Consider the following 18,446-nt stretch of genomic DNA (forward strand, 5'->3'; position numbering starts at 1 on the left):
CCTTTCCCACAAATCCTCTGTAAAATGCCTCTTCTGCACATGGAAGAAGATCTCAACTGAGCTACCTTTAACAGGTTCTGAGTGCAGAGGGATGTGCCCTGCTATCACCTGGAATCATGCCCAGGGCTACCTGAGTCGCTTGTATGCATCATAGGAAGCATTCAAGCTCCTTGCAATTGATGCTAGCCGGGCACATGCAAGTACACTCCATGCGGCTGGTTGACTGCCTGGCTTGGTGCCCATGGCATAGGGAAGCCCTCCTGGGATTTATTTCCACAAAAACAGTAGATTGTGCCACCTTTAATATATTTTCTAACTGTAAGATTATCAGAGGCAGAAAGCAAACCTTGGTGACAATATATATTTCAAAGCACAGAGTTACTGTTCTCCATAGCAAGGCTGTAGCTGTTTCTCTCCCCACTCCATCATGTCATTTCTGCATATTCTTTTCTACTTTTCTGAGCAAAATCATTAGGCATGCTAGCATTTTTAAAAATGTTTTTAGGAAAGAGCATACAATTTCCTCTTAAAAACAGACAACCAAAGCAGTAAGCAAGGCAATGGTAGCATGATGTTAAAGCGTGATGGCAATGTTTTGAGAAATACATTCCCTTAGCCTTGTCAGCAACCCTGGGAGGAAGCAGTATATAATTCAGTGAGATTACACATGTATAGGATTGCACTGTATTAGAAAACAAAGAAACAATGAACACTAGGTGTCAGTGTAAGAAATGGAAAAATAACAAAAACCTGTTGTTTCCAATCAGGTGGGTAAGTTAAAAAACCAGAACCAGCTGTGACCACATTTGCTTGTAACTGTATGATACTGTTAACAAGCCAATCTTCCTTTAAAAAATGAAATCCTAAACCATCAGGTTCACTTGAAATCAGATAAGTTGATTATTAGAAGCTACAATGATTTCTCTCTATTAAATGCCACTGAAGTGGCTGTTAAAAATACATCCAAGCACCTTCCAACATTAGGCATTAATTTGAACTGTCAATACTTGTCAAGGTTTCATGCAGATGGCAGCTGATCCTACCAACTAGAGCACACAGAAAATACCTTGGTTAATTTGCAGTGCACTAGTTCTGTATATTGTGCTCATCCCTTGGCATTCGGACTGACATAATCCTAACATGGTTAAATGTGCTGGTTTCAATGTGCTTGATTAGGCAAAATGGTTCATCTTCAATCATCATTTACTGTTAAATAAACTTGAATATAACTACTTCCTCAGCACTATGTCTTGGTTTGGACACAAGTACAGATAAGAAGAAAGATGGGTAGCTCCTAGAAATGGCAGCATTTGCTGTCAGTCTTAACTTTTACAGCCCCAAACAGATTGGGGCCTTCCTATCCAAGGGACTGTCAGTCCTGTTATGAGCCTGACAAGAAGTTAAGAGGCCTCACGGGGACATCATTCACTGCCAGGGCCTGTTTGTCAGAAGTGAGTCAGAACTAGATGCCCCCACAAGCAGAAAAAGGAGGTTGTTTTTCATCGTTTCACCAGCTCCCTGCAGATTTTGGGAGGCACAGGAAACTCTAGTGGAATTGTCATAGGTTAGCCCCCACATCCTCTTGTGAACTGTTCCCTACAACTCTGTATTCCAACCTTCTATGCACCTTTAAATAAAATCAACTAGGAACCTTTCTGAGTTCTTTTGCAATAAATTCATTTTGATACAAGTGGTCCATTTTTCCAGTTAGCTGCTATAAAGAACTTAGCCACAGTTTCACTGATGAAGCCCTTGGGATAGCATAACAATACTGTTCTGGATTCTTAGATATGCAATAATTAGTCATTTCATTTATCAAGGCCAGTACATGTCTCCAAAAACTGATTTCATGAGGACAGCAAATCCAAAACCAAAATGGAAGAACTGTGTCAAATTACAACACAAATCAAAAATGCATGCTTGATATATACAATCTGCTCAATGTTAAGAATTACTTATACTAAGTTTTGACCAGCTTTTCCTATAAATTGACACATACTCTTGGAAACATATTTACATATCAAAATTTACATAACTGTCACCTTTTCAGGTATCTTTTACAAACTTTAAAGTTATTTTTTCTTTTTTTTTTAATGTATCAAGCCAGAAGCAAATGTTTTTATAGTGCTGTCATTTTTTGAATTACACTATGTTTTAGGAAACCATGCTGCCAATTACCATTCCCTCCTGCTTTAGCATCCTGACAAATAAAAGTTTTTTATGGGATGTTTATTATCTTTCAACTTGTTTCTTCACCAAGACAGGTGTGCCATAAGACCACATCAGTGCAGTTTAACTGAGTGTACAGTAGAAACAGAGTGAATACTCCAAGGATTTTGCCCAGATGGTTTTTGTGACCTCCTTTATCCATTCATGTAAACACACCATATTTTCCGGTTTGCTGAGTTGTATATACACTCTACAACTTAGTACTAAGTCTGAATGTTTAGTTAGCCAGAAGATTGTTTCCATCCTGTGATTCATTAAATCCCTATGGGATCGCCACTTCCTCTATTTTATACAATCACAAATTATATTAGTTTGTCCTATTTTGATAACCCCCTTAATTAATGTCCTGCACAGGAAGCTTTATTACTTCTTTAAAAACAATCTCATAGAACAAGGACTTTTCCTGGTATCGGGTTGGCAAGAAGTGACAGCTGCAAACAACTTCCTAAAGATGGCTGAGGCTGAGCAGTATTTTTCATGTACAACCCGATGCCAGCTAATTTCTAATTATGAACTTAACGTACTGTCCTCTTTTTCTTTTTTAAAACAACCAAACCAAACCAAGCCAAACCGACACATAGAATTATGGCCAGCATCATTAGTTCAGAAATAGAAATGTTTGCTGTTGCTAAAGTTTAAACTCTGGCTACCTGACAATAAAAGTCACTTTTATAAGTCACTTTTATACTTCAAAATACTAAAGAAACTGCGGTACAATTCATACATGACATCAAATCACTGTTCAGAAGCTACATCATACTTTGACTCATGAGAGTTAAAACAGACAAATCTTGGCTTAGAGCTGTCAGATTCCTGTCTACTGAGCACTCCAGATCACAGGACACTCATTGTCCAAGTACAGCAGCCTCTTGAAGCAGTGCAGTGCCCCAAACTATAATTGTTTTAAGGCTTGGTGAACACAGGCATATCAGCACACTGCAAATGCTACAAAGCAACTTGTGCTTTGCACACCAGTTTCAAACCATGATTAAGATATCCGGGTTTGGCAGCCCCTTAGTTTATAACAAGACTCAGATTCAGACACTGCATCAAGCTATGGTTTGCTGTTAGAAATCCTTGTTTGGCATAATATCTAAATGCAACATAAAGTCATGATCAGAAACCTGTATACCTAGAAGTTATTAAACGTCAATGACTATTCATCTAAGTAATTCCATAACTGTATTTAGGATTCTAATATATCAGTGCAGTAAGAACTATGGATGTAATGCTGAAAATTCAGGGAATGCCTACATTAAACCCGTATTAGTAGTTTCTCTGTATGATCTTGTAAGCCTGAACAGTTTTAATTTTTCATGAAACAAACTAATAATTGAGATCTATCAATATATCAGATGTCCATATTAAATATACACTAAGAAATTATAACAGGAATGTTCATGGGACATTGGTTAGGTTTGAACACAGCACAAAGCTATGAATTGTTTATCTTAAGTCTTATTTTTTTTGCATTCCCAAACACATCTCAGATAACCAACTATGGTTTGTTGAGTATAGCACCCCCAAATGTTCTCAGTGGTTTGAAGTTCATTTGTGAATCTCAGTTATCTTTAAAGGTAAAGGTTTCCCCTTGACGTTAAGTCCAGTCATGCCTGACTCTAGGGGGCGGTGCTCATCTCCGTTTCCTAGCCAAGGGAGCCAGCATTCGTCTGCAGACAGTCTCTGTGGTCATGTGGCCGGCATGACTAAACACCGAAGTGCACAGAACGCTGTTACCTGCCCACCGAAGTGGTGCCTTTTTATCTACTTGCATTTGCATGCTTTCGAACTGCAAGGTTGGCAGGAGCTGGGACAAAGCAATGGGAACTCACCCCGTTGTGCAGATTCGAACCGGCGACCTTTCAATCAACCACCCCAGCAGCACAGCAGTTTAAACCACTGCACCACCTGCGTCCCTCCAGTTATCTTTACATCCAAACTTATCATCCTGGCTCGTAATGTCATATATCACACTACCCCTGTTTTTGCAGGCCTCTCCATCCCTCCTCCTTCTACCAACTCCCTGCTTCTATAAGCTTCTTGTCTTTGACATGCAATGTGCTGCTGATGGTAACAAATGACCCCTGGCTGACGTCAGAACGCTACAGCTCCTGCCTGTACTCTCCTTCAAAGGCGCTGGCAGCAAAGGGAGGCCTTGGAGGCAAATGTTCTACCAAGTCCCTTTTATGCATTTCTGCTGCCCCTGCTGCTCTCGGCAGATAGTGTCATTAGTTCCCAGTACTGACAACACTCAGAGCTAGCAGCTGTTGGAGGCACTGCATGTACAATGACAGACAGTCTTCTCCCCAGTTGTTTTGGGTGATGCTACTTTTCCAAATTCATAGCAGTAACCATCGAAAAACAGGCACTCCATCCAGAAACAGCCGGCAGCAGGCAGCAGGTAAATGTCTTCAGTCTCTGTGGGGATGGGCTTTCCTCACTAGGCTGATGCACAGCAATGGTGACCTCTGATGCTCCTATTTCTGAACAGCAATAACAACCAAGGAGGCCCAGCTGTGAGGAGACCTTGACTCAGAGTCCTGCATTCATTCTGCATTTCCTGAAGAGGCACTCATTTTTCCAAGGGAAGTCTGGGTTTATTTATTTATTAGGGATTATTTATTTATTATCATAGCCCATCTTTCCTCTAAGAAGCTCTTCCGTCCGTCCATCCGTCCTTCCTTCCTTCAATTAATGTACTGCTACAACAGCCCATACAAGATCCACATCCCCATTTCATCCTCACAACACTGAGAGGTAGGTTAGCTTGTAAGTCTGTGACTGTTCTAAAACCACACAGTGAGCTTTACGGCATAGCGGGGACTAGACCCTGGGTTTTGCCAATTCTAGTCTAACACCCTAACCACTATAAACCAGCCCACTCATATGAACTACATGTATACATTTTTGGTATATTAAGTGCATGGATATCAAAAAAGAGAAACAAAGACATGCAGATAGACACACTTTTTATTATTATTCATTTGTTCATTCAATTTATATGTCACCCTACTAGCCACAGGCTCGCTGAGTGGCTTACAACATGTTAAAATCCAACAACATGAAACAATGCAAGCATAATAAAACATTCAACTACAAAGACCAATAATAATCATCATCATCAGTGCTTTTTTTGTCATAGAACGCACCAGAATGGAGTTCTGGCATCTTTTTTTGACAGACTTTAACTTTTGCAAATTTGATGTTTGGTCCATGTGGATTTGAATCGCCCTGTCGAGCGTAGGAGGTCCGCAGCAAAATCATTAAAATGGTCCATGCAGGCTGCTTGTGTGTCGAATCCGATGCATGCGTACTTCGCGCTGGTTGTGATGGCGCTGCTTGGCTTGTGGTGCCGCTCAGCTTGTGATTGGTCGTGTGGTCACGCATTGAGCGCTTACTGCAGGGGGTGATCATTATGTTTTGTTACACAACTGACGTGTGTGGGTGTGTGTACTGTGATTGACTACATGCAAAAGTTAAATAACTTCATGAGTTCCGGCACCATTTTTCTTACAAAAAAAGCACTGATGATGATGATGATAGTGAATAGATTAACAGAATTAGACAAACCCCCCCATCTCTCTCCCAGCAAAGGTCATCCCACAGGGCCACCAAGGCAGTTTCTGTTCTGAAACTGGGCCTAATACCTAAGTGAAATGGGTTTAAATAATCAGTTTACTCCAGGAGAGCCTGCAGCTGCCTGGCCACAACCTATTCAATCACCTTGCCCAAAAAGGGAAAGTTGGCAATTGGTTAGAAGTTGCTTATATCGCTGGGTCCAGGACAGATTTCTTCAAGAGTGGTGTAACAACTGCTGTTTTTAAGTGGAAGGTACCATTCCTCTCTAAAAGAGGCATTAACAACCTCCTGGACCCAGACTCAAATGCCCTCTGTAGATTTGTAGATCAAGCAAGCAGGTCAAAGGCCAGGCACTCTGGCCACATCATTAGGTCGCAAAAGCTGAAACTCATCCAGTAGAATGGAACAAGACAGTGCACTGGATACTTCTATTGATGGAACTGGAATAACTGCAGTCCAAGTCACTATGGATCCAAGTACTTTTATCCTCAAAGTGTCATGCAAATTCCTCACAGGGTGCCTCCAAAAGTTCAATCAAATCTTGTTTGGGGCTAGAATGCAAAAGGTCCTGAACTACCTGGAAATGCTCCACTGGGCAACACAATAAAGATGTAATGCTGGCAACAATGATACACTTCCTCACTGCCTTCACCTCCATGGAACAGGCTCGTTAAAGGGCACTAAGCCATGTTCAGTCTGGTTAGCTCCAAGTTCTTCTCTACCTGTGCCATCTCCCCTCCTGCTTCATTGTCTTCAGCTCTGACATATACCAAGGAGCCAACTGAGCTCTGCAGGAAGGGAAAGGGTGCTTGGGGGTGATTGTGGCAATTGCCCAGGCCATCTCCATATTCCACAGAGTGACCTGAGCATCGACAGGAGTTCCTACCTTACCAGGTGAAAAATTCCCCACAGTGGCCTGGAATCCACTTGGATCCATCAGCCTCCAGGGATGGACCAACTTAATGACTCCCACTCTCCTGCAGAGGGGTAAAGGGGCCATTAGTTCAAACCACAACAGGAAGTGATCTGACCCTGACAAGAGGGTAGATTTTAACCCTCTCGATTTCCAGGCCACTATCCCTCTGTCCAGTCAATGATATCTAGACACATGATAGCTACTTTGGGAAAGATTGCCCAGCCTGATTTCTGCATCAGAAGAGATGCAGAAAGAAGAAATTCCACAACTCAGTCCACTACTGAGAGAAATGAAGTACCCTAATTCCCACTATGTCTTTCCTGTCAGGACTGGGTCCATTCCTCCTATAATACAGCCTGATCCAGAAGTGGAAGAGGAGGTGGAATTCTCAGTTGACTTGCTGAAGTTAGCAGGCCCAGATGAAAGTTAGGCAGTGACAGAGACTCATGCAATGCCCACTTGTGTGGGAAAGGGTTGTGAAGAAGCTTATTTCATACTGGTATCTGACTGGAACAGCGGAACTCCTATTTTGTTTAAAAAAAAAAACTTACCAAATTAATCAGCTGAGTATGGACAATGTCTTCCACCAAAACCGCTGACTCATGTAGAGGTCTACGAGCATCTCCTAAAGAGAACCTGAAAGGCAATTATTAAGAGTTACTAAATGCTGCACATACACAGAATACATTATACATTCACACAGGAAGAAATATCTTTTTTAATAAGTTTTATTCTTAATAAACCTAACAGAAAAGGAACTAAAAAGTCATCAATCATCAAAAACATCAGACCTACTGGGTCAGCCCTCCACATTTTTTTTCTTTTTAGGTTAAACTATAAACATATTTAACTCTACGCATAGTCCAGTTTCTCTAGCAAATAGTAAAAAGAGTCCCAGATTTGATAGAAGTCTGTATCTTCTTTCTCCTTCAGAGACAAAGTCAATCTGTCCATTTCAGCACAGTCCAAGATCTTTTTTAGAATCAGTTCATTGGTAGGTGGCTCTTCACTCTCCCCGTGTTGGGCAAATGCAATCCTTGCCGCAGTAGTTACATGTAGAATCAAATACATTGCTTGTTTACCAACATCATCAGGTACAATGCCTAATAAGAAAACTTCAGATTTAAATGTTAGAGGTTTTTGTAACGTTTCCTCAAGTCATTTGTGTATTTTAATCCAATACTTTTTTGCCTTATCACAGGTCCACCACATATGATAAAAAGTACCCAGTTTGTGTTTACATTTCCAACATCCATTTGACTTATTTGGAAACATCTTAGCTAACCTATTTGGTGACAAATACCATCTATAAAACATTTTATACAGGTTTTCTTTGTATGAGGTTGCTAATGTTACTTTAATATTTCTTTCCCACAGCTTTTGCCATATCTCTAACTCAATATTATATCCAAAATTTTGTGCCCACGTTATCTTAGTTTCTTTAACCTGTTCATCTTCCATTCTCCTATCTAGTAGGAAGTTATACAATCTTTTAATCATTTTCTCATCTGATTTAAGCATCACCTGATCAAATGCTGTTAGCTCCTTATAAAAGCCCCACATTCTATAGTCTTTAGCATATCTCGATTGCATTTGAACCTTGTGCCACCAAGAAATATTAGTTCTTAGCTCTTGTATTTCTTGATTCAATTTCAATCCTCCATCATTATCCAAAATATCATCATATCTCACAATCGTATCAAAATTCAGTGCATTTGGATATACAAGAGCTTCCATAGGTGAAAGCCATCTTGGTAATTTAGTATACAGTTTTATCTTTAACTTTTCCCACACCGACATTAATGATTTCCTAATATAATAGGAAGAAATATCTTGCTGAAATAGTAATGAAAAAGAATTAGATTGTATGATGCAAATGGATTGTTAGAATAGGTTACATTACAAATTGAATCCGGCAAACACTGAAGAATTTTATTTGAAATTATTGTACAAATTGTCTTTGACAGTTTTGCCATATTTCATTAACCTAAACTGAAGTATTTTGTTTGGACATATATATTTTACCTTGCAATGAGTTACCAAGGTAGCTTACATAATCATGGCAAGAATTAAAATATAATTAGAAGTAGGACAGTTTATTAAAAAAAAGCAGCCTGAAAAAACAAAAAAGGCTGCAAAGTCCAAAGTAAGGCAAATACATCACTCTGAAAAACTTCATTATATGGCAGTAGGCAGGTATAAGAGAAAGAGAAAACCGCTTCTTTGGAATTAGAAACATCACAAAGTAGGCTCAAAAGTGTACTCTCATTTGTGTTCACTCAGATCCCTAAAAAGTGCCCCCCCTGAACACACACACACCTGTATTCAAGCCATCTAATTTCTTTTTAAAGCTATTTATTTTTTTCATTTCATTTCATTTCTATCTACCTGTAGCTGAAGTTATCTGGACAGTTTACAACAATAAAAACAACAAAATAAAATAGTATAAAAACAGTACAATACATAAAAACATTAACAAGAATTAAATATTAATTTGAAAGAGCACAAATGAGCACTAAAACACAATTAAAAGAAAATTAAAAAGGCCCAGCTAAAAATAAAAGACACCTGGATAATCATGCCAGAGGCCCCTGCAAAAAGGGCTTTTTTAACGTAACACTGAAAAGATGACAAATTTGGCATCCAGTGGGTCATAGTAAGGGAAGATAAGGGGCTACCTTAGAAAAGGCCCTCCACCTAGTGACACCCTCTGAGCCTCTTGAGGGGCTGGCAGCTGGAGCAAAGCCTCAAAGGTTGAGCCTGGTAAATCAGGAAGAGGCACTCCAACAGGCACTGTAGTCCCAAGCCTTGTAAGCTTGGGACTGAAATAGCAAGGAGACACCGAGGAGATGAACAAACTGTACTCAGTGGGAAGAGTGGTCATATCATGCCAGCTGCCAAGAGCAACTCCACATTCTGCAAAGCAGAAAGGGCATCCATGACAGCATAGTGCGCTCCAGAATTCATCAGATTTCATCAGACTCTAGGGTGGCTCATTCTAATAGGCCCCACACTCCTGTAAAAAAAGGGGGCTACTGTTAATCTGGATATCAACAGGAAGTGTTCTGGTCATGACAACCGAGTTACCCAGAAAATGCCCACTCTCTGATACCTCTCCTTCAGTCTAGTCAAGAAAACCAAGAGTGCATCCTGTCACACGTGTTCTGCTGATGACATATTGACAATCACGCAGCTGTCGAGGCAGCAATGTAGTGCTGAGTTGCCCAAGAAAGGACAGCTTTGGCACAGAAGTTGAGGTCACTCATGACAGCCATCCCAGAAGTCCAAAATGCAGGGCCAGCTCCAGGTGACAGTAGGATCACCAACAGCCCTGCCCACCAGAGGGTTGGGGTTCTCAATTTGCTATCCGCCACCACCTTCTATGGCAGCAGCCCTCTTGTAGCATCTTCTAGTTTCTTTCTCTGACCCTGATATCTCTGTCTTTCCCTACCTCTGACCCCAATAATGGGGAATTAATGCTTCCTTCAGGGGCAGGTAGGGATGCAGGTGGCGCAGTGGTTTAAACTGCTGTGCTGGTTGATCGAAAGGTTGCCGGTTCGAATCTACACAACGGGGTGAGTTCCCGTTGCTCCGTCCCAGCTCCTGCCAACCTTGCAGTTTGAAAGCATGCAAATGCAAGTAGATAAAAAGGTACCACTTCGGTGGGAAGGTGACAGCGTTCCGTGCACTTCGGTGTTTAGTCATGCCGGCCACATGACCACGGAGACTGTCTGCGGACAAACGCTGGCTCCCTCGGCTAGGAAACAGAGATGAGCACCACCCCCTAGAGTCAGGCATGACTGGATGTAACATCAAGGGAAAACCTTTACCTTTACCTTCAGGGGCAGGTAGAAATCACAGTGCATAGCAGTGAACACACCACTCTGCAACCACACATCAACATCTAAGGACAAAACAGGAGGAGGGCAGATGAACCCCATCCACAAGTTGGCTGCAGATGTGCATGTGCATATAAAAAACTATGCACGGAAATGCCTCAAGATGCACCCTATCAAGTATTTAACAGTCATTTTTGCTGGTGGCAACAATTATCAAAAGCTGTAGACCTAACCAGCATATCTGAGATCTTCAGTGTGGTCCACAGCACTGCTATGAAATATTTATGAACAGCAGCATGTAAATGGTTACAATAAATAAATATATATAAGCTGGAATTCATGAGTGTTTAAAGTAATATATAATAAACTTCATCTTTTAATTACATTCAGAAAAAATCAATGCCAATGGCAGAAAAGCTGATAAAGCAATAGCTGCTGCTATACACTTCCACATCTGCTTAATCCACTATTCTCGATAAAGTATAGAAACAGAAACAGAGCGAGTCAGAAGGGGTCTCCTGGGCCATCTAATCTGACCCCTGGCTCCAGCCAGCTCTGCACATGACATACCTACCATGTGTATGTCTAGCCTATCCTTGAACACCCTCACCGATGGGGCCTCAACCACCTGCTGTGGAAGCCCATTCCATACCCTCGGGGCCCTAACTGTCAGGAAGTACTTCCCAGCATCCAGATTGAACCTTGATTCCCTGAGCTTTGCTCCATTGGAGTGGGTCCTGCCCTCCTCTGCAGGGGAGAACAGGTCTCTACGCATCTCCGTGTGACAACCCCACACATACCTATATGTCGCCAACAGATCCCCTTGGAGTCTTCTCCAGGCTGAAAAGACCCAGTTCCCTCAGTCTCCCCTCATATGGCTTTCATTGCGAACCGGCCACCATCCTTGTGGCCCTATGCTGCACTGACTTTAACCTGGCTATATCCTTCCTGTAACAAGGGGCCCAGAAATGAACACAATACTCCAGTACCCGGAGATCCCTTTCACAAGTGCTGCTCTCCAGCCACTTGTCCCCTAACCTGTACTTTTGATGCCCATTCCTATGCCCCAAGGCACGCATCCACCTTGCACTTCTCTACATTGAATGCCATCCTGTTCTCTCATGCCCACTTCCATAGTCTGTCCAGATCCTTTTGGACATGGAGTTCCTGCTCCTCAGTTGTGCCCACTGCCCCAGTTTTAATATCATCTGCCAACTTGATCAGCAGACTGTTCACCCCTTCTTCCATGTCATTGTTGAAAAGATTAAACAGGATTGGCCCCAGGACAGAGCCCTGGGGGATCCCGCTTGTCACTGGGTGCCATTCTGATGATTCCCCATTAACGGTTACCCTCTGCTTTCAGTCAGTCAACCATGCCCTAATCCATCAGACAGTGCTTTGGTCTATTCCAAAACTCTTCAGTTTCTCAACCAGGATATCATCAGGCACTTTGTCAAAGGCCTTGCTGAAATCCACTGCATCCCCTCCACCTACCCACCTCGAAACCTTATTGTAGAATTCCACAGGGTTTGTCTGGCAGGACCTGTTTTCGCAGAAACCGTGTTGTGTGGCCGCCAGCCTTCCTTCCCTATCTAGCATCACTAGATCTCTCTCTATTATGAGCCTTTCCATTGCTTTTCCTACAATGGACATAAGGCTAACTGGTCTGTAATTCCCCATGTCCCTTCTACTATCCTTTTTGAAAATTGGGACCACTGACGCCCCCTTCCAGTCCTCTGTAACTTCACTCATTCTCCACAAGGCCTCAAAAATGGTGGCCAGTGGGCATGAGAGAACCCCTGACAACTCTTGAAGTACTCTCGGGTATAGGTGCCTGTCAGGTGCCTTTGTAATGTCCAGTGCCCTGAGGAGCCCCTTGACTTCAAGGGGGATGACTCTAATCTGTGCCCCTAAGTCCCCAGCCTCATCTCCCATGCGAATCTCCCGTCCTGCTTTGGGGAGAACACCGAGGCAAAATAGTCATTTAGGATCTGTGCCTGTTCCCTCACATCAGTCACTGGATCTCCTTCCTCCTTATTAAGGGTCCCACTACCTGTCTCCCCTTCCTCTTGCTTTTTGCATGCTGATAGAAGCCCTTTTTGTTGCTCTTGATATTCTTTGCAAATCTTTGCAAGTCTCAGCTCGTAATCAGCCTTGCAAAGCATCTTTCTACAATGGGCCTCCTCCTCCTCCTATTGTCTATTTGCCCCAGTACCCATTTCCTATGGAGGTTCCTCTTGCATCTAATCCCTCGCACCACCTCCTTTCGCATCCATAGTGGCACTCTCCTCCCCACCTTACTAACTAGAGGTATTGTCAAGGCTTGCACTTCCAAAACTTCTCGAGTGCCTCCACCCCTCCTCAACTCGCTTGCCTTCCAGTAACCTATCCGAGGAGACTTTCCCCAGTCTGGCCTTCCGTTGGCCAAAGTTGGCCCTCTTGAAGTCCCAGCTTCTAGTGCTTGACCTGCTGCATGTCCCCAGTCCCCTGATCTCAAAGGAAAGGATGGAGTGATCACTCGCATCCAGAGCTCCCCTAATCTGTACTTCAACTATCAGCTCCTCCCTGTTGGTCAAGACCAAGTCAAGGATGTTTCCCCCCTCATCGCCTTTCAGACCCTCTGCATGAAAAACCCTCCCTCTATAGTGTCTAGGAAGCGACGCGACCTGGCTGTCACCACTGAGTGAGTCTCCCAGTTAATATTACTGTGTCCCTCCCCCAAGATATCCTTAGAATCTGGTCTGTCAGGACACTCAGCCTCGAACTGCCAACAAACCCCACCCCACACACAAACACAAACACACACACAAGGACAAAATAAAAAATTAATTAAAAACTAATTTTAAAACCCCCTGCCCCCAGGGAAGGGTGTCCCCGGGCAGCCCAGGCCACAGCTAAGGGATGCAGACAACGGACGAAAACCTGTGTTGCCACATCCATTAGCGCTGCCAATGGCTGAGTGGAGCCTTATAACCCTCACAGGCTGCTGGCCCTGCCCCTCTGCTTCCTACTGGGCCTCCCTTCCTCTCCGCTGCTCCTGTCCCTCCGCTCTGCTGCCCAGCTCCTACCTTGCCTTCGCCAGTCCCCTAGCCACCCTCAGCACACTCTCCCAGCCTCTGCTGCTCTGCTGATCTGCCAAGAGCCAAAAAGAAGGATGGAGAAGAAGGATGGAGACGGATCCTATATAGGTTGGAGAAGAAGAAGGATGTAGAAGGATCATATAAAGAAGGATGGAGTGCATTGAATTAGACTAGACCAAAGCAGAGTCCTGAATTTGCCCTTTTCTAGCAATTTTTTGTCATGGGAAAAATTGTGGATTGAGTGTCAGTGGCCTGTGCTGAGAAAGACCTGCCTAACAGAGGTGTTTAGATGGCTAAGAATGCTGTTCGGTAGTAGCGCAAGGGTGGAATATTTAGAATCAAAAGACCTGTATGGGATGTGCTGATGGAGTGATTTTGGCAGGCCAGAGTGACACACTGGGACCAGGTGGTGAGGAGTATTGTTTAATTTTAGTGGCAATTCTACCACTGGCTCCTTCCACTGCATGGCCTGCCAGAGGATCCCCATGCGCATCTGAACTGGATGTCAAATCCCTATATAGTCAAAGCAGGCACACACGCACAAAGCAGCCAAGAAATTAAACTTGCATAATAGCTCACATGGAGCCTAACCACCCAAAGTGCCTTTCAAAATCTGACCAATGCAAGTCACAACATTGCCTTAAAAAGTCTGCTAAATAGCCCTATCCCAAGAAGAATGGGCTGACAGCAAACCACCATCAGAAGCCCCTCTAGAAGAGAAAGTGTGGCAGTATGGATAAATACTGGTGGGGGAGCACCAGTTATGCTGAGTCTCACTGAGAGCAACAAACAATAGGGGAAAGTACATTTCAGGCCAGGGACTTTGTCAGGAATCCAGTTTTAGAAGTCATAGTGACATAAGACATCTTCACTCCTTGTTATTGTAGTTAGTTACTTGCACATTCTCATCATGGTACTTTTGCAGAGCTTTTGCTTTTCTGTTCTGTATACAAATTGATATGCAAGCATTTCAGTTTTCTTACATATAATCAAAATGTTTGTGCTATTGTCTTTTAGTTCAAAAAGACTTCTAGATGGATGTAAAGAAAACACTTGCTATGCAGCTGTAACCCAAAATATAAAACATATTTTTGAAAAGTATTGCAATTTTAATATTTTTTGTTCTGTCATATAATAGTTGTATCTTGGCAATGTACAACATATTAATACTCGACAAAACATTACTTTACCCAGCAGAGATGAGAGAGAGAGAGAGAGAGAGAGAGAGAGAGAGAGAGAGAGAGAGAGAGCGCGCGCGCGCGCGCGAAAGCACTAATATCCAGGCATTCATACTTTAAATTAGGAATAGGCAACTGGGAGTCTGCAACCATCAGCTCTTTTCTCAAAAGCAAGTCAAGACACAAAGTGTTCTTTAATCCCTTAAACTATAGTGCAAACAGCAACACCCTTTCAGAAGTAAACACTGTACAACACAGTTTCACCATGTTAAAAATGTCATCGAGATGTCACAGCAGCAGTGACTGGAAAACTCTGTGCTTTCGGTTTTGTTCCTACTGGTAGAAAGAAGGGTTGCACAAAAGCTCCCATCCTGGTATAAGTGGTTCCAACCTCAGCTGAAGGATGTATAAGGAAAACGATGCCACCGCTACCGCCACCTCAAGACCCTGAGCACATCCTGTGCCTCGAAGCAGAGGAAAGTCTTAACCTTGAGCCAAAGATATCAATGATGGCACTAAGCAGACCTCATTAGGGAGCGGAGGAAACATCACCCTCTCCCTCACTACCATCTTCTGAAATTCCCTCCCCACTTTTCTCCTCTAATCTGCAATCCATTTACCCAATTACCTGGGAGTGAGCACCACTGAACTTAATGGATAAAAGTGGGGAGGGATACAATTGAACGGTTCAACCCTTCTCCTAACCGAACTATGGATCCTGTTAAGTTGAATGCTGTTTAATTTACTTTGGTTGATAATATATTTTATATTGTTCTTGTCCTAATTTATCAGGTGCCAACCTTTTGTTGGGCAAAGGTTGTGAACACACTGCAGAACCTGTAAACCAAACAGAGAAAGAAGTTCTTATCTGCGAGGGCTTACTCTCCCACAGACTCAGGCGGTGTGGGGCTTGGGGCTCACAGTGATTACCACTCAAATAACAAGTAGTTGTTGTTGTTAGTCGCGAAGTCGTGTCTGACTCATCCCGACCCCATGGACAACATTTCTCCAGGCCTTCCTGTCCTCCACCATCCCCCGAAGTCCACTCAAGCTCACGCCGACTGCTTCAGTGACTCCATCCAGCCACCTCATTCTCTGCCATCCTCTTCTTCTTTTGCTATCTATTGTTCCCAGCTTTAGGCTCTTCTCCAGGGAGTCCTTCCTTCTCATTAGGTGGCCAAAGTATATGAGTTTTATCTTCAGTATTTGGTCTTCTAAAGAGCAGTCAGGGTTGATCTCCTCTTGGACTGACAGGTTTGATTGCCGTACAGCCTATGCGACTCGCAGGAGTCTCCTCCAGCACCACAATTCAATGGTCTCAATTCTTCAGCGCTCAGTCTTCCTTATGGTCCAACTTTCATAGCCATACATTGCAACTGGGAAAACCATAGCCTTGACTATACTCACTTTTCTTGCCAGGGTGATGTCTTTGCTTTTTAGTATGCTTTCTAGATTTGCCATAGCTTTCCTCCCAAGGAGCAAGCATCCTTTAATTTCTTGGCTGCAGGCCTGTCTAAGGTGATCTTGGAGACCAGGAAGATAAAATCTGTAGCTGCCTCCATTTCTTCCCCATCTATTTGCCAGGAAGTGAGAGGACCGGATGTCATGAGCTTAGTTTTCTTGATGTTGAGTTCCAAGCCAACTTTTGTGCTCTCCTCCTCCACCCGCATCAAGAGGTTCTGTAGTTCCTCTTCACTTTCTGCCATTAGAGGGGTATCATCTGCATATCTGAGGTTGTTGATATTTCTCCCGGCAATCTTAATTACAACTGGTAATTCATCTAGCCCAGTCTTTCTCATGATGTGCTCTGTATATAAGTTAAATAGGCAGGGCGACAGTATGCAGCCTTGCCGAACTCCTTTCTCAATTTTGAACCAATCAGTGGTTCCATATCTAGTTCTCACTGTTGCTTCTTGACCCACATATAGGTTTCTCAAGAGACAAATATGATGGTCTGGTACTCCCATCTCTTTAAGAGCCTGCCACAATGTGTTGTGATCCACACAATCAAAGGCTTTAGCATAGTCAATGAAGCAGAAGTAGATGTTTTTCTGGAACTCCCTAGCTTTCTCCATGATCCAGCGTATGTTGGCAATTTGATCTCTAGTTCCTCTGCCTCTTCGAAATCCTGCCTGTACTTCTGGTAGTTCTCGGGCCATACTGCTGGAGCCTAGCTTGTAGGATTTTGAGCACAACTTTGCTAGCATGTGAAATGAGTGCAATGGTGCGGTAGTTTGAACATTCTTTGGCATTGCCCTTCTTTGGGATCGGAATGTAAACTGACCTTTTCCAATCCTGTGGCCACTGTTGAGTTTTCCAAATTTGCTGGCATATTGAGTGTAGTTACTGAATCGTCTTTTGAATAGCTCAGCTGGAATACTATCACCTCCACTGGCTTTGTTGTTGCTCAAACTTCCTAAGGCCCATTTGACTCCACATTCTGGGATGTCTGGCTCGAGGTCAGCGACCACCCCATCATGGTTATCAGAGACATTAAGCTCTTTCTTGTATAGTTCTTCTGTGTAATCTTGCACCTCTTCTTAATCTCTTCTGCCTCTGTTAGGTCCCTGCCATTTTGGTCCTTTATCATGCCCATCCTTCCATGAAACATTCCTTTCATATCAATTTCCTTGAAGAGAACTCTGGTCCTCCCTACTCTATTGTTTTCTTCTATTTTTTTGCACTGTTCATTTAAGAAGGCCTTCTAACCTCTTCTAGCTATTCTCTGGAATTCTGCATTCAATTGGGTGTATCTTTCTCTTTCTCCCTTGCCTTTCACTTCCCTTCTTTCCTCAGCTATTTGAAAAGCTTCCTCAGACAGCCATTTTGCTTTCTTGCATTTCTTTTTCTTTGGGATGGTTTTAGTTGCTACCTCTTGTACAATGTTGCGAACCTCCATCCATAGTTCTTCAGGCACTCTGTCTATCAGATCAAATTCCTTAAATCTATTTGTCCCCTCTACTGTACATTCAGCAGGATGATTTAGGCCATACCTGAGTGGCCTAGTGCTTTTCCCTACTTTTTTCAATTTAAGCCTAAATTTTGCAACAAGAAGCTCATGATCTGAGCCACAGTCAGCTCCTGGTCTAGTTTTTACTGAACTAAATTCAGCCATTCCTGTCCATTTTAGTTCACTGATTCCTAAGATGTCGATGTTCAGTCTTGTCATCTCTTGTTTGACCACATCCAGCTTGCCTTGATTCATGGATCTTACATTCCAGGTTCCTATGGAGTATAGATCTTTACAGCATCGGACTCTCCTGTCACCAACAGATACATCCGCAACTGAGTATCCTTTCGGCTTTGACCCAGTCTCTTCATTCTTTGTGGCACTACTAGTACTAGCCCTCTGCTCTTCCACAGTAGCATATTGGACACCTTCCAACCTGAGGGGCTCATCTTCCGGCATCATATCTTTTTGCCTTTTGGTACTGTCCATGGGGTTTTCATGGCAAGGGCTTGCCATTTCTGGAGTGGGTTGCCATTTCCTTCTCCAGTGGATCACATTTTGTCAGAGCTCTCTGCTATGACCTGTCCATCTTGGGTGGCCCTGCACGGCATAGCTCATAGCTTCATTGAGCTATGCAAGCCCCTTCGCCACAACAAGGCAGTGATTCATGAAAGG

The 18,446-nt window shown here is 43.1% G+C and overlaps 1 protein-coding gene across 7 annotated transcripts in view; it reads right to left on the bottom strand.

Annotated features, from left to right (window-relative positions):
- SUPT3H (SPT3 homolog, SAGA and STAGA complex component) overlaps positions 1-18,446 on the bottom strand; it is a 290,071-nt gene that overhangs the window by 110,563 nt on the left and 161,062 nt on the right. For all 7 annotated transcript variants that reach the window (XR_006413655.1, XM_044419221.1, XM_044419222.1 and 4 more), the window contains exon 3: positions 7,276-7,360. Coding sequence is in view for 6 of the 7 variants with exons in the window: in XM_044419221.1 (XP_044275156.1) it covers positions 7,276-7,360 (85 nt within the window). In the remaining variant the exon portion in view is untranslated. The remainder of the gene's footprint in view (positions 1-7,275; positions 7,361-18,446) is intronic.

This window comes from Varanus komodoensis, unplaced genomic scaffold, assembly GCF_004798865.1.
Source record: "Varanus komodoensis strain SLA01 unplaced genomic scaffold, ASM479886v1 scaffold100, whole genome shotgun sequence".
Classification (NCBI taxonomy): Eukaryota; Metazoa; Chordata; class Lepidosauria; order Squamata; family Varanidae; genus Varanus; species Varanus komodoensis.